At 43.5% G+C, this 16,439-nt stretch overlaps 1 protein-coding gene across 2 annotated transcripts in view; it reads left to right on the forward strand.

Annotated features, from left to right (window-relative positions):
• The window catches only part of LOC147255064 (CD166 antigen homolog A-like), a 37,607-nt gene that overhangs the window by 10,832 nt on the left and 10,336 nt on the right, over positions 1-16,439 (forward strand). For both annotated transcript variants that reach the window (XM_086216721.1, XM_086216722.1), the window contains exons 2-6: positions 14,203-14,309; positions 14,524-14,740; positions 14,819-14,883; positions 15,315-15,402; positions 15,632-15,805. In XM_086216721.1, the coding sequence (XP_086072847.1) occupies positions 14,203-14,309; positions 14,524-14,740; positions 14,819-14,883; positions 15,315-15,402; positions 15,632-15,805 (651 nt within the window). The remainder of the gene's footprint in view (positions 1-14,202; positions 14,310-14,523; positions 14,741-14,818; positions 14,884-15,314; positions 15,403-15,631; positions 15,806-16,439) is intronic.

The raw sequence follows: 16,439 nt of genomic DNA on the forward strand, positions 1-16,439 counted from the left end.
GGTAGTGGATATGCTGGTGTTTGTTATGCTAAGTTTAGAAAGAAAAAAAAAAAAAGGAAAGAGCAGCAGCAATGTATTGGTAGATGGGACACCGTGTTTGAACAATAACGTGATCTATAATCGGAGTTACATTGGCAGAAATGTTACTCAAACGTTTGGTAAACACCAAAAAAAAACAACCAAAACAGTCTAATCAGCCGCGAGGGTCCATCTGCAGTTGGCGGTTGCTGTGGTGACAATAACTGCTTAGTTTGTACAGAACGAGAGAAGGGCCGCGCCCCCCGCCCCCCCCCCAAAAAAACCCCCAAACACTCGCTTGTCCGCTAAACTAAAGAGTGAACGGTGTGTTTTCTGCAGTGTTGTGAGAAATGCGATGATGATGATTGACAGAAAACGGCAGACGGACGAGAGGCGGGAGGTCTGTCTTGTGTCTGAAATTTTCATTTGGCAGATGAGCTCCCTCCGTAGTCCTCGACCTTTCGAGATGGAAGTAGGGAGCAGGGAGTGTTTTCAGACAAAGCCGGTGATTCAGCTACGTGACACCTCTTGAGCTGTGGCTTATTATCACCTCGTTTTTATATTGTGAGACTCAGCCGAACGCAGTGATATGAATTATTTGCTTGTGTTGTCAAAAAAACACAATGAAAAACTTCTTTCACACACACACACACACACACACCCCCCCCCCCCCGTCTCATTGAACATTGGAGTCTAAGGAGTTGAAGGCAATTCCTGCCACTCATGGAGGAAAATGTGTGAGTCGTTCCACTTCAGAAGTTAAAATATGTGGAAGAAGATCGATTTTGATGCGTCCTGTCAAAAATAATAAAAAAAAAAAAGTAAAAAGATGCCCGAAGAGAAAGACTGTGGCTGTTAGGAGGGGTTTAAGAGAAATTTGGGGGTTTAACGCCGTCTTCCGCTACATGTCAGGGATGTCATCGTGAACCATAAAAAAAAAAAAAAAGAATTTAAACCATTCAATAAACCATCCAAGGTTTGATATGCGTGTGAGCTGATTTTATTTGTTTTCTGTTCAGCGGAGAAATAAACAACAGACATGAGGGATGGCTCTCAAGCACCCGTGAAGATTTGTCCAGTAGCTCCCACTGGGTACCATTATGGAGGATTTTCAAAATACTGTAAATGTTGATTATTACTTCATGCAGCCTATGCTGATACCTGATATTTTTGGAGTCCTTAAAAACCAAACCAAATGAAAAACTGTGACCCTCAAACCGTGATAGGAACCGAACCGTAGATTTTCACCCCTGCTGTCTCTGTGGCGTAACGCGCTCGAGCATCTCTAAAGACTCCGCCTTTGCCCGTGCGCCACCAGACAGACAGACGCCTCCTTGGTGGAGGTAATAAGTCCCGTTTCAGTGCTGTTGGTGGTCCAGTATCAGGATCTTGTCGTGGGCCTAAAGAAGAGCTGTCAGAGAAAATCTCGTGTTCCCAGAGGCCGCGGAGACGCACGCAATCGAAACCCCTGGGGTGTAGTTTAAAAGTCTGTGTTATTCAGTTTACAATTATGTACATGAGAAGCTACAACCAGAACATTTTTTGAATCGTTTTTTTTTTTTTTTTTGCTCGTCTGAGCTGTGTCAGGATGTCACCTTGGACACTTCGGCATTTGTCACACGATACTTTCTCCCACAGAGAACTGATGAAACCGATTTGATTTGTTATCAGTTCGACTGCAATTTCCAAAGCCTCGTGGATGTGATTGCGCCTCGCTGTGATTGCTGGGAGAACAGGAGTCATAATTTCAACTACCCTGGCTGAATTAAGAGAGTTTCCAAACAGCGTTATGTGTGTCCGTGCCTCGTAAACTCAAACCCTAAAGATACGGCCAGAAATAATGACGTGAGATCAGACGCCTCGTTTCCAGACTCCTTTGGTCCTTATTGAAGGACAAGGTCTGGCCAAGGCCACAAATGCCTTTCGGGCATATCTGATCCATTCAAATCAGGTAAAAGATTCATATTCTTCGGGCGAAATTTGCTGGAAAAGGCAGGAAAGGGGTTCTTGTTTGTCTCTGAATGAATCAAAGGTGTGTTTGGGCGTAACATCAATGTAAAGAATGTCTTATTCATTCCCCTGAACGTTCCAAGTGTGTCGGCGAGATTTAAAACAAATTATTTTTCTTTGAAGAACCATCGTTTTTCATTTTCTCACTGATCTAAGAATATTTCAGACTTTCAATTCATAACTCCCGCCGCCCCCCCCCCCCCCCCCCCCCGAGAGTTACACCTATTCTCAAGGTTCCTCTGTCCTATCGGGTTTATACCAGCGTTTTTTAGATTTGCTGGTTTAATGTCCCATGATATTCACTTTATGCAGGGACGTTACTGCTCAGACGAAAACAAAGCGATCGCTGAGAGCAGCTTCTTTAATCTTTAAACTACACCTCAACACAAAACAAATGAGAGAAGTCACCTGGAAAGTTACCAACATCCCAACGCTGTCAGAGAAGTAAATCATGTGTAAGTATTCACAGCGTCTCTCCTAATACGGAGACGCACTAATCATACGCGCAGCGGGGGCTCGCTGCAGACCCGGGAGCGAGCAGACCGTCTATAGGAGCAGCAGGAGCCCACCAGAGCTCCTTGAAGTGACGTCACACACACAACAACCGCCGTTCTTCACACGGCAATGCTTTTGCATTGTTTGTTTGTTTGCTTATGCTGCCGTGTGTCCCCATGTGTGCGTGACGAGCACAGTGCACGTGTTTTAAATAGCAGGAAAAACTGTCCGCCCTGTACTTCAGACCTGGGATTCGTTGCTTAGAGGCGTAAATGCTCTGCGCTGGCTTGAGATAAGAATGAGCCTGCATATCTCCTGACCAAACCTCTTTTTCCAAATTCGTACGACCATGGCGTCACTAATCGATGCAGGCCTCTTTTCTGACACAGGTGCGAGGCAAGGAAATGATACCTGAGCCGTAGCGCTCGCCAGTCAACGTTTATGCGAGTGAGCGGGAATCGCAATCTTTCGAGGCTGAGGTTTCGCCGTCCTGTGTGTGAGGCGTTCCAGTACCTGTGAAGGTGAATCCACTGTCGTTCCAATCCATCAGTGAAGGTTTTGCTTGCGGGTGGAAGATTAGTCACAACACAAATTCAATCACGTTAGCAGGATCCCGCTGTTCAGTAAAGTTTGAGAGCCGTGTGGAATGAACATACTCAACTCCGTTCACCAGGAGTTATGACTTCAGAGTTAATAAACCTAAGCCTCGTCTCATCTCCACCATAGCAACATTTGGCATGAATTCAGGAGAAAGTTTAATTGGTCTCCTTTAATTAATGCTTTTAGTTCTGCAAATGACAAAAAGAGGATCGAGTGGCAGTTCACCTCAATGGATGAAGGTTTTTTTTTTTTATTTTTTTTTTTATTCAGTTCCTACGCGAGCATAAAGCCGCTGTGTTTTGCTAATTCTGCACGAAACAAAGGTCTCTTGTTTGAGAACGAGTTGGCGCGTCTCCACTGGCGCGGTTCAACGGTTTTTAAACCCTTGATTGACCTGTCAAAGCCTGGAGATGGCTCGTCTCTGATGGTGATTTAGTTCAGACAGGTGCTGACGGATCATTTCCACATGTCACCTTTCTGATATAATGAGCTTTATCTGGGCAGCAGAGGCCTTCAGGGTGGCAGCGCCATGTTTATTTTGGTTGTTTTGGTTTTTCTTTGGGTGTGTGTGTGTGTGTTTTTTTTTCTTTCATTTTTAATAGCTTGAGATGATTTGATAAAAACCATTTGCCCTGTAAACTTGTTATTAGGTTCCAAGATGTGTCTGTATTAAGGAAATTGCTTAGAAATGTTGGGAGGATTTAATATCTGTGCCGTGATGGTATTGCATGAATTCCTACCTGGGGAACGCGTTCATTACGATACGATAGTGGGGACGTCGATCCATTAGCTTCTGCTACAGTCTGCCACTGACAGGGAATTGAAAAAATCTAATTATTTCCTTGACAACCTGAGACTTGGGTGGGGTTAGAAGCAAGAAAGTGAAGTCATTGCTAAATGGTTGGGCACTAGGTCACATTAGGAAGGGTTAATGGATTAGTAGGAAGCGGTGTGCACGGTTGTGCTTTGTTAATGGCTTTGTATAGCCTTTAATGGCGTGTCGTTAATGGGTTATTGGTGGGTGTTTAGAGTCCGGACAGTGAGCTCTCCTATGATCTAGATTCTCCGGTCTCCCCACATTCATCTCACAGACCCACTCCTCCCTCAGGCCCCCTGCCCCGCACCCCTCAAATACATAATTCACGACATAATGGATGTGATTTCTGAGTGCACTTACCACCCAATCACTCTGGCGAGCTGCTGTCTTAAGAGCAGTCCCCGCACCCTTGCAGCTCATCTGCTGACACAATTTATGACATTTTTTAAGAGGTTTTTACTGATACTTGGGTGGTCGAATGCATAGAGGAGATCATTTCAAAGACTAATGAACAAGATCCATTTCTAGGAAGCCTTATGGCGGGTCATTTAGAGAGCCATAATCACCCTTCTAGTAATATGCTTTTATCTTTTGCCATCTGTCTTCCCCAAAGAACAATGAAAGAAAATTTTACCCATAATGTGACACTTTTTCATTTTCCATGTGATTGGTTTTTAACTTTCTAAATTGTGTATTGTACCCTCTTGAGCCTTATGGAAATATTTCCATATCAGCGCAACTTTTTACCTTTTTAGATATATTGTTTAGTCAAAGCGCTTCACTGATGCACAGCCAGACAATTTCAAGAACCAGATGCTCCCTTTGATTGTGCTCCCCGCATCTTCAGATTGAGACAGTAATTTAAAAGAGTTTGAACATCATTTATTAAAATCACTTCAGAATGGTTTCCTTTTTTAAAAAAACTTATGTCAAACGCAGTTGCTAATCAAAGGGAAAAATGCAAGAGATTCTTGATTTTATTTGTATTCTGTAAGTCTTCAGCCTCTTTTTATCCTGTGTCAAAGCTTGTTTGTAAGTTAGTAATCACGCAGATATTCTGATGCTGGTTTTCTGTGAGGATAAATCAGTGAAAAACTAATGACACGAGGCACAAAGTTTTGGAGGTACTGTTTTCTTGTCTGCTTCTGTGACTTTCTTATTGCCTTGAAGAGCAGATCGAACAGAGACAGTGTGACAGCACGTTGAGATATTCCTCTGGCCTCCAGAATGGAACGTTGTGTAAATTTCCTCCTGAAACATTATGGATAAATATCAAGCCCTCAGATCCACAGGCCAAGTGTTTCTATCTCCATCAAGTCAACCAGTAGCGGAGGTCTCGTGTCTTCCTCTGGGCTTGTTACCGCAGCTATTATTCTCTTAACCTGTGTGAAGAACCAACAGCTGATGCAAAAGCGGTCGCACCTGTTTTCTTGGGACTGTCAACAGGCGTTCGGGGAATTGCAGGAGATCACACAAGTAGAGACAAACAAGATGTAAAATGTGCGCACCAAGAAGCCTCAGCATCAAATTGCAACACTGCGAGAGGAGAAGGGGGAAATGCAGAACGTGTGGAAGATTTTAAATCATTGGAACCACGTGGCTTGGTTGGATTACACCGATAGTTTATAACTAAGATATTAAAGTGTAAAGTCAATTAAGAGGTTGAGTAATACTGGACTTTTGGAATACATGTAAACATATTAGTTGGATTTGTACACCTCAGTAATACAGTTGGAGGTCAGTAGCCTCCACCACGTCGATTTTTACTCACCCTTCCAGCTGTCCCGTCGCGTTCTGTGCTTGTTCCGTCGGGTCCGCCGTTGTATTCAACCTGGGAGCCAAACGGGACGCAGCGAAGGCGCTTTCGTCACGGCGGAAAACAACTTGGTTTACAGACGAGGAGGCAAACGCTTAACCGTCTCTCATCTGAAGGAGCCTCTCGTTAATTCTCTGTAAATTTCAGTACAATGTTCAACAGGGATTGCTGGTATGCGATCCAAAAAGTGAATCATTCAAAAAGTGGGTAGACCTTCAAAAAAGGAGTTCTTTTGTACTGGGTCAAGAGGAGTTGTTCACTCACTGCTAGCCTCCTGGAGCTGAAAGCCTGATTGCAGCTGTGCTTGTGTGCCCTGGACAGTCGTAGCGTTTTAATTTAGATTGTTGTGCTCGATTTTGTTTGATGCATGAAAGCGTATGACATCACCCTCTTCCAACTGAGCCCTCCCCCATCAAATTCAAATATACTCTTGTGTAAAATACAATTTCTCACTTTAGCAGACCATTTTGCATTCATGAAAGACCTCATCGCTCATAGTAATGAAAAGGTTTGGGGGCCTTTGTAACCTACAATGAACCCGGCTCTGTCTTTAGGGAACCAACAAATGATTACAAGCCCAGCATAAAACACCCAAGGGCAAACTAAAACATTTCCTCCATCATTTCTGCTCCTCTATTGCTTTGTCCTGGTCTCTCAATCCTTCCCGAGAGGTGCAAGCGGAAACCTGACACCACAGCGGCAGGTCTGTGCAGGTGTTCGGGCGACGTCAGGACAAGTCTGAAGTGGCATATAGAGCCGTCATTCTCAGTGAAAACCCAACAGTGGGAATCCGACTCGTGGGCTTGCAGGAAATGCGTTGGGTGCATCCCCACCTGCTGTCGTCTGTAGGTGTTTGTTGACCACACATGATGTGGTAAATGAACATTGTATTCTTCGCCTGAAGGGAGGAAAGCTATCTACATGTCTCCTCAGAAATCATGCCTTTATTTCACCCCGGAGGGTTTTATCTTAGTGAGAGGAGTATAGAATAATTTGGTCTATTCATTGATCAATGTACACGGACATAGAGGGGGGGGGGGGGGGAGCGTGAAGAGTGCTAATAGGTGTTATTTTCTCTTTTCTCCATGGATGTCCTTTTAAAATTTTGCAAGAAAAAATTCATAACTCTTATGTTCACATCAGTGTTTATGAATATTTTCCTGAATAACGTGCGATATTAAAATGAGCTGTTTTTACTGAGTGTTTTGTTTGCCGAGCCTTTGTTGGTTGGGGAGCCCAGTGGTCTTGAAATGCTCCCATGCTTCTGGGGTGAAAGAGGGGAGCCATTATGCCTCCTCGACTCAGACTGATAATACTCCGCTGCGTATCTTATGTTCTGCATAATTTTCCATTTGCCGTCCATCCTCCTCAGACCTCTCAGGCTTGTTTTAGCTGGAGGTGACAAACATGGCTCGGCTGAGTGCAGTGCTGTGAAAGTGCTGGGATTATATTCTTCATTTGCTTCCGGCTTGTAAACTTCTCTTATTGTTAAAGTCAGTCATTAAACTGCACGCTTTTCAGACATGTCGACAACATCAGGACATCAGCGATCGCGTGCAGTTGTTGTGACCTCACTGGCCGTGGAGGTCGAGCTCTCTGGGATGTTTCTCTTGTCTTTTAGCGGGATTACACAAAATCGATGAGACTAAATGTCTCTGAACATGGTGGAGGGGCTGTAGCGTAGACCGAGGAGAAGAACAGATTACGTTTTGGGGAATGCACGAGCTCTCCCAGCGCCTTCGGATATGATAGGGTTCTGTGTTTTGTGACATGTTTGTGATCTCTCGCACTGCTGTGGAGTTGTGTAATTATTACTGATGAACGTTAAGGTCTATTACGCTGAATGAACTATTTTCTTTGTCAAAATCCTACTGATTATTGTCTTGATCAATTATTATGTGCGTCACTGTGACAAATAACCACCATAATTACTTGTTTTGTCCATCCAACCATCAGAAACCCAAAGACATCTTGCACTGTGACTAAATAAACCACTAAATCCTCGCACTCTAATCGCTAGTGCTAGAAAATAAACCTAAAAATAAGTAAATCTATTTACTTTTTTTTTTTTAATATGCAAACTTTTCTTGAGGATGAAACTGAACAAGTCATGTCAGCATTGGACAAATTAAAAGTTGGAGGACGCAAAGTAATATCTTGCCTTTAAGTTGCACAAAGAAGATAATGTCTCAGTGTGAAAGTGTGAAAATAAATTGCTCTGCTATTCTTGTGGCTGGTTTCTCATTCCACTGTTTTTTTTTTTTTTTACTTCTGTGGCTGTGCATCTATTCAGTGTTACAGCCATGTCCGACAATATCAGAGACTTTTTTGGCATGAAGCTAATAAATGAGTCGGGCTTTAGACTTCTTTTATATGGAGCTCGGAGATAAGAATCCGTAGAGAGTGGATCACTTATTAAAAACAAAAAAGACCAGACAAGCCTGCGTCAGCTGGATGGAGCCTGCGGGGAAACAGTCTCAGAAAATGAAACCTTTGTCCCGTGTCTCTCTCTGTCCACAAATGGGCCTCTTTTCACATGGTTCTCCCGAAGAGACCCTCGCTCTCTTCTGAAGGTCAAAGAGTAGCAGGGCAACATCTTCCGGGTGTTCGGTTGCTCACTGCGTCCAGATGGTGTGAGCAAAACACAGGGGTGGAAAAAAAAAAAAAAATTAAAATGGATCCACAAATCATGGACTTGGTGCGGTTGTCCTACATTGTCCGAAAGTACTTATATCTGCATCGCCGTGTACTAAATACACAGATACAGCACAAGAGACAAACTCATTTTCTGCAATAATTGGAAACTGTTTGCAGCTGTTTATCATTTTCATTTGAAATGTCACATATTTTCTGCCTCCAGTGGGGCTATCGTTTCCAAACGTTTCGATACTGGTAGCTTTTCTTTTGGGGCGACAGGACCTGGAGTGTTAGCAACCGAAGGAAGCCCTAATTGCTCCCTATTAGTAGGTTAGCACCTTGCATGGCAACCTGCTCCATCTGTGTGTGTGTGTGTGTGTGTGGGGGGGGGGGGGGGTGGCAAGGGTTTTCTGTTTTTTATATTTCATAGCAATCTAAATATCTCATACCTGATGGTCAGAAAATAAACTTGCCTGTGTCATTTTCCATCCATCCATTATTCCTGTTAAGGGTCGCAGGGGGTGGAGTCTATCCCAGAGGCTTTCGGGCAAGAGGCGGGGTTCACCCTGGACGGGTCGCCAGTCCATGGCAGGGCCAACACATAGAGACAGACAACCATTGGCTCTCCCAGCCACGCCTACGGTCAATTTAGAGTCTGGATTAACCTGGTCCCTCTTGATGTCTTTGGACTGTGGAGGAAGCTGGAGTACCAGAGAGAACCCAGCAGGAACAGGGAGAACATGGAGACTCACCCAGAAAGACCCCGTGCTGCAGCCGGGGCTCCACCCACAACCTTCTTGCTGGGGGGCCACAGGGAGGACCGCTGTGCTGCCTCATGTCATTTTGAACTGAGGGAAATTATAATGACCGTTGTCTCTACTTTAAGTTTTATAGACGAAGCAATCAAAACAGTCATAATAGAACTATTTTACCAAAAAATAAAAACAATAATATCAGCAGATTTATTCACATTGAAAATAACTTGAGCCAGTGACTTATTTATAGGACTGAAAGGAAAATCTAATGACTCCAGTGTAGAAGCAAGTCGATTGCAACCAATCACTGCGACATTGTTCAACATCTAGAAGAATTTTTTTTTTTTTTCGTGAAAACTTTTTACATGTGTGGAAAGTGGAGAGTGTCAAATCCATCATGGCCGTATTTTCCTCCCAGCAGTCCAGCAATACGTTACAGAAATACAAACCTGATGTCCGCAAGTTTATTCTCTAAAGACGGGGAAAGGGAATTACCCAAAGCCTGACCGAGCAAATTATAGTGCAGACAGTGTTGGATTTTTTCACTTCCACGATTTCAGAAAAGAGTGTGAAAGGGATCTTGTGCCGGTGTGTGCTGTCAGTTATCCATCAGTGACATGATTACACTCCCTCCCTGAGGAGAGGCAGACAGAGATAGTGAGGATGTAGCAGTGCACTTTATGAAAAACCTCTCATCGGCCAGCTGGTTCAGACCACTTTTCACCACTAACTGATGCTGAATTCATGTACAGGCCCACGCTCACAGTTGCAGTCAATAACGTGTGAGCTAAGGGTGTGTACATACGGAGAGGGCTGACAAAACAACCATCCATACGGCTCATATGTCAGCTCATAGCCACGAGGATGCTGAGGGGACCCTGGTGGTAGACGCAGTAATCTTGCGGAATCTTCTCCTCTGACAGCAGCTCTTTTATTTAGCATGACAGCAGATAATAAGAGATTGAGCTTATTAAATCACAGATCTGCTCTCATCTCAGATACTTGCAACGGCTATTTAAAATTCAGCACTTCTTAAATTATTAAAGGAAAGACAAGGATGAAAAGCGGAATGTCACGGAAGGTTAGGTTTTCTTTGATTTTTCGCCCCTTTAGGCAAGCGCCACTTTCTATAAGAATCTCACCTTTCCTCAAGTATTATCGATCCGGTTGAAGTGGTCCTGTATGCCTCCTCGCCACTGAACCGCTTCGAAAGCGAGGCTTTTTGCCATCAAGTCTTTGTGGACATGCGCCATGGGATCTCTGTTCAATGCACAATCCTCATTTTCAGGACTTAATAAGTTTGGGCCTCCTTTTCCTTTTGGATTTTTCGGCTGAAAGAAATGTGGACGTGCACGCGCGTGTGCACGCACACGCACGAGGAAGAACATAAGGTAGCAGTATGTATAGAGTATTGTGGGGAGGTAACTGATTTCCCTGGTGAGCTTATATCTGAGCTGTCGCCCCGTGTCTCTTCACAGGGATGAAGGCACCTTAATCAGGAACATGAAAGTATCTCCGGTGGTGCTGCCTCCTGTCACCATCACTCACCTGCCGACTATAACTCCATTTATCTTCACCAGAGTATTGGCTAATTTTTGCGTCCGCTCTTGAGATTCCCACCTTTTTATAAAACAAGCCAAGATAACCATCAGTGGATTGCGATGCACATTTTTGATGTTTGTCTGAAAATCAGACACAAAATGAGAGATGGAAACCCAGTTTTTCTGAACAAACTCTGCCCAAGCAAATCTTAAACTTGTGTGTCTGTCCAGTTTTTTTTGTCTTTTTCTGCTGCCTCGATATTACATGTTGAGGAAGATAGACACCTGGTTTCCTGACACGGATGTTTGGGGATCAGTTAAAAATCCATTCATTCCCCACTGAAACCTCTGAGATCTCCAAGGTGGTTGAGAAGCTCCTCCTTTTGTTTATTTTCCCAAGTAGGTAGAAATGGCTGCTGAGCTCGGCTAGACCGCGGCTACCGCGCCAGCTAAAACATGCTAGCAGGCTAGGAGCGAACTAAATAAAGGCTTTTGCCTTCTCTGCTCCCCTCTCCCAAGTGTTCCATGCAGAGATTCCACTTCCACCTCGCTGTTACCTAAGTGGGACAAAATTAGCCTCCTCCCACAGGCTGATCACACAATGTCCCTATCACCTATCGCATGCTCCATTTATTCTATGAAATTTAAGACATTAAGACATTTTAATGCAGGAACGAGGTGAAACTTTCTTTGTTTCTGTCCATTACAACTAAAATGGAAGTAATTCCTCAAGACTTCTCTCCATTTTTTAATTTTTTTTTTTTTTGCTTGTAAACTGCTGCAGTAGATTTTATGGTAAAACACCTCCTGTACACCTTCTTATTTTCCACAGTTCACTTAAAGTTCGCTTATCTATTGAATGGAAACTTGAGAATAACTGATGTGTAATGCAATGCAGGGGAATACCATTAATTCTTAACATTATGTTATTAATTCCTCTGGCCCTTCATCATACAGACAGATGTATGTGTGTGTGTGCATGTGTTTGTCAAAATGGAGTTACACTCTTCACCTACTTTTGTTGGAGGATTACCTTATCTCAGTAAGCAGCAGCAGCTTTGTCTTCTCTAACTCAACATGTGCGATTAGTTCTCATTGTGTAACAGTGTAATCTGTGCAGATGAAGCCCCTTCCTTAATTCAGACTCTTTTTAACTTCTCAGAGAGGCTGAGCAAAGCTTTATTTGGATATTCAAAAAAATGCCTATTTGAATTTGAAATATTGGGAGCCTCATACAGGAAGTGTGATAAACTTTGCAGCACTGCAGTGTTCGCAGTCTAACCTGAATATCACAAAGTTTCCTTATTTACAGTTGTGAGATGCAACCAAGCAGGTTGTGCATCGCCCTCTCCTGAGATAGTTGGAGGCTCACCAGGAAAACATGTGCAGATTCGGCTGCCAACTAGTTTGTGAAAAATTGTTGGATGTTCCCTGGACCATGAGAGTATTTTGGCATCTAAGTGTGGTACATACTCCAGACACTGAAAGATTATTTTTGGCACCCAAAAATGAATCCAAAGTGAAATTTAACTGCGTGTCATCTACAAAGATGCAAGATGTGTTTAGAGGTAGTTAAAGCTCTGCACCATTTGCCTTCTCCACCCTGGGTTTGCAGACTTGGACCCGGACCAGAAAGCTGTACAGCTAGCTGGGGCCTGTACAAGCATGAGTGACAGTTTCATTACATTTACATTAGAAAGATTAAGCTTGGGAGTGTGGGATGGCTACATTAGCATGCTGTGTTCGCACCACAAATACATCTGCAATACTGTTTCCGGTTGATCGGACTGATGTGCACCCAGTTGAAAGAATCTGGATGTGAGCAAACTGCCCATTTGCTGCATTATGCCTTAGCTGCGTGACAATCAAATATAACTTCAACAAAAGCGAATATCTAAAGCTGGCTCTTACGCTGGGTGATGTTTTGACTATGCAAAATCACTAATGAAGCCTGATCAATGCATGACTCAAACCCGAATGAGCTTAAAATCCGCTAAATAATGCGAGAGGAAGAGATTGTAGGTGCTGCAAAGCGTGGACAATGAGAGCAATCACTGCATTGTAATTGTTCTATATTTGACAAGTGACGGAGCTTATCCTCGTCTGGTGCAGAACTCCTTGTAGAAGTGTCAGCAGCTGAGATGTAGCGCGGTTTGTTTTGTCCCGTGCTGTCAGTATTAAATGTCAACGGGGCCTTTTTGAAATTCAGGGATTGTAACTATGTGGGTGAAAATATTGTATATTTGCTGGACGAGTTTGCTTTGATGCTCACATAAGCAATTTGTGGATGAAGCTGTAAGCGCTGATTATAGTCATCACCGTAGATGTACCAACACCTCTTTGAAGCCTTTTTGTTGTGCTCTGTGTACATTTCATATTCTGCTTGTGTCTTGCAGCTGTTGTGCACATCGCGCTCATTAGAGAGGGATATCCTTGAGAGTATGAAAGCTTAATTGTTCTTAATGACCCTTTTTAGAACCTTTTAGAGGGACAGATGGAGTTAAGTTCAGCGAAATTGTTTGGGATCATATTATGTTGAGACAGTGTGTAACTTATTCATTTATCGTGTGTGTGTGTGTGTGTGTGTGTGTGTGCGCGCGCATACAAACGGCGCAGACAGAGTAGGGATAAGGCTCTAAACTTGGTTCATCCTGACATCACAACCATACAAATAACGGCGTCAAGGTCCCAGGTGTTAGTCTGACCCAGAGAATGGTAACCATAGTACAAGTGTTTACTTGGGTTCAATCAGGCTTTAAATGTGTGTCGCTCGTGAGTTGAAACGGGGAGAGTGACGGTGCAGCCCTGGCATCGCAGTTGGCAGCTGTTTCCTCTTTGCATCAATATAATCTGACAATTTGATGGTTGAATGCGTGCTGAATATTGAGGTATCTTAATTTTCCTGTAAATACAAGGGCAGTATTTGTCACGCAGGGAGTGTTCTGCATTTTGCTTTGTTCTTTACAATTTACTGAAGTGCTGATGAGCTGTTTTATATTTAATCTTCAGCTGTCAATTCCACACGGCCACTCGTGCATTTACCTTAGCCTGAACTCCTGGAGGACTCAAATGGGAATCTGGATACGGGGGGGGAAAAAAGAACAGGAAAACCACAATAACACTTCATTTTCAGTCAGGCCATGGCAGCCTCTCCTCTCCTGCAGCCCTCTGCCTCACCCCTCATCCCATTGAGACACTTCTGCTGGCACCCTCCTCCCATCCCCCTCTCAAGCACTTTGTCTCCATGGTGATGTTTTAAATGAAATTTAGGACAGGAGAGGTTTTTTTTTTTTAACGAAGGGAGCATGAAATCAGTGTCTGCAATGTGTTTAGATAACAAACACTAAGCGGTATTGACAGTTAGATATGTTCAGCAGGGGAGACTTGATGTCATTTGGAATCATAGCAGATTTTAATTTGGGTTTGAAAAAAGTCCTGCTGTGCTGGAGCTGACCATATTGGCCCCTCGGAGAAAGTAATTGAATCACGTGGCCGTGCTTTTCTCTTCCACAGTGAGCGGTTTGGAGACTGTCATCGGCCTGTACGGGGAAACACTCGAGATTCCCTGCAACAATGGAGCTGTGAAAGCAGAAGATGTCCTGATCACTAAATGGAAATATGTAAGTGACAATAGAGGTCAATGGATTCATAATGGTGATGTCCGTCTGACACCCTTTTATCTCGTCTGAGCCACACCCAGTCTGAGTGCATTTGCTGTGCGGTTGAGCGTGCATCTCTCCCTCCGTGTGACACTGTTGAGCAGAGCGACTTAAACACGGTGTTTCCACTGGTCACAGTAAAAAAACAACAACTTCTCTCTGCTTTGCTGTCCAGGATAAAGGAGACGGGCATTCAGGAGACCTGCTTGTCAAGCAGAAATCCCAGAATGCCTCCATCATCGCCACTGATGACTATAAGAGCCGTGTTAGCATGGCAGCCAACTCAAGTCTGCTGCTTTCTGCTGCCAAGTTAACTGACCAGCGCACGTACACGTGCATGGTGGTAGCCGGAGCCGACATCACCGAATACCCAGTTAACGTGGTGATCCACAGTGAGTACATGCTCACCGGGGGCGTTTCAGGATGTGGAGCAATATGTCGCACACTTACATATTTCTTATGTGTTGCAGAGACGCCTGCAGGATTGGAGATTTTTGACAAAGCGGAGGAAATAGAGATTGGCAAACTTACCAAGGTGTGGTTTTATCGATAAGCATTGCTTATGCCTACATTTTCTAGGTGGTAAACCATCAAGGGAAATCCTCACTTGAGCTAAAGTACCCTGAGGCATAGCAGAGACCATGTTACTGTAGTAATGAGTTCTTTGAAGTGATTCTCATGAATTGGTAAAGAGCAGAATCCCCTCTACTGCAATTAAAACACCCAAAGGATCTGAGAGGCTTTAGAAATGCTTTGGGCATTTCATGGTCCAGTGCATAGAAAACTCCAGAGTCCTCAAAAGTTGGCAAGGTGCACAAAACTAATTTCTTCTGATATTTTGTAATTTTAGAAGATAAATATTATTCTGAAATTCACGACATGCCTTTTTCTTGTCTGTAATTTCTCTCGGTGAGTGTCTCAGATTCTGATGGGTTTTTTTTGTTTTGTTTTTTTTTTACTCCACAGCTTGGAACTTGTGTTGCTCAAGATGCCAATCCTGCTGCAAATATCACATGGTTTAAGAACAATAAACCCTTGGTGGCTGATGGGAAAGGTGAGTTGTGCTCATCCTGTTCTGGGATTTTTTTAAATGCCAACAAAAAAGCTCAGTAATGCAGTTTGGTTACATTTGGCATTTATAAATGTTACTGTTCTTATTTTTTCTTTCCTTCCTAACTGAGACAGCTACTGTTACGTCAGTGATGAATTATGCTGTCTGAAACTTGGTAATTCATTGTTTAGCTGGAAGAGTTTTCTGACAGGATTGTTGGCTCTCTGTCAAGGGATTTCCATCCAGACCGCGGTGCAGGTGGACCCCGTCACTGGCCTCTCAACCACTTCCTCCACGCTGGAGTATTCTGCTGAGAAGGAGGACTCAGAGGCTCAGTTCACGTGCAGCACTCAGCACAATGTAGACACAGAGCTGTTGTCATCTCCTGTGACCTTCACTATCACATGTAAGTGGCTGAACACTGGATCGTCTGAATTACATCAAATCAGCCGCTGTTTGTTTGCGGGCTGTTGTCAGAGCCCAGTGTAAACTCTGGCACACCATGAAAGAAATTCAGTTTCCCTCAGTTTCATCACTGCGTAGTCTGAAAATTTGATTCAGACTTACATTTTCCTCCCTGGTGGAGGCTCCCCCCCCCCCACACGGATAGGTTTTGTCTGCAGGTTATCGGGGGAAAAAAAGAAGAAAAAAAACCCTCATCACGGACTCCAGAATTTAATGTAGCACAATGGCCAGTCTCAGAAGTTCAATCTGATGCGGAAATATTTTTGGAATCTGTGTTTTTTGCCGTAATCACTGAAGAAAATTACTTTTAGAGACAGGTTGGTAAAAGGGAAACTGTAGCTCTTGGTTGGTGTTGTTTTTTTGTATTTGTTTTGTCAGTGTTTCAACAGCTGACCTATAAGCTCCTCAAAAGAAAAAAAAGTAGGAGAAACTCTTACTAAACTTTTAAAAAGTAGTAGCCAGTGGAGACAGACTGCTGCATTTGTTATTTTTCATTTGCTTGCAGCCAAGACAGACAACAGTAACGTCACCTTTAATGGTGGCAGTTGAAAAATGAAATGTGGATTCTGTAACTC

The sequence above is a fragment of the Aulostomus chinensis genome, chromosome 10 (assembly GCF_037954235.1).
Source record: "Aulostomus chinensis isolate RoL2024-O1b breed Wild chromosome 10, RoL_Achi_v1.0, whole genome shotgun sequence".
In the NCBI taxonomy this organism is placed as follows: Eukaryota; Metazoa; Chordata; class Actinopteri; order Syngnathiformes; family Aulostomidae; genus Aulostomus; species Aulostomus chinensis.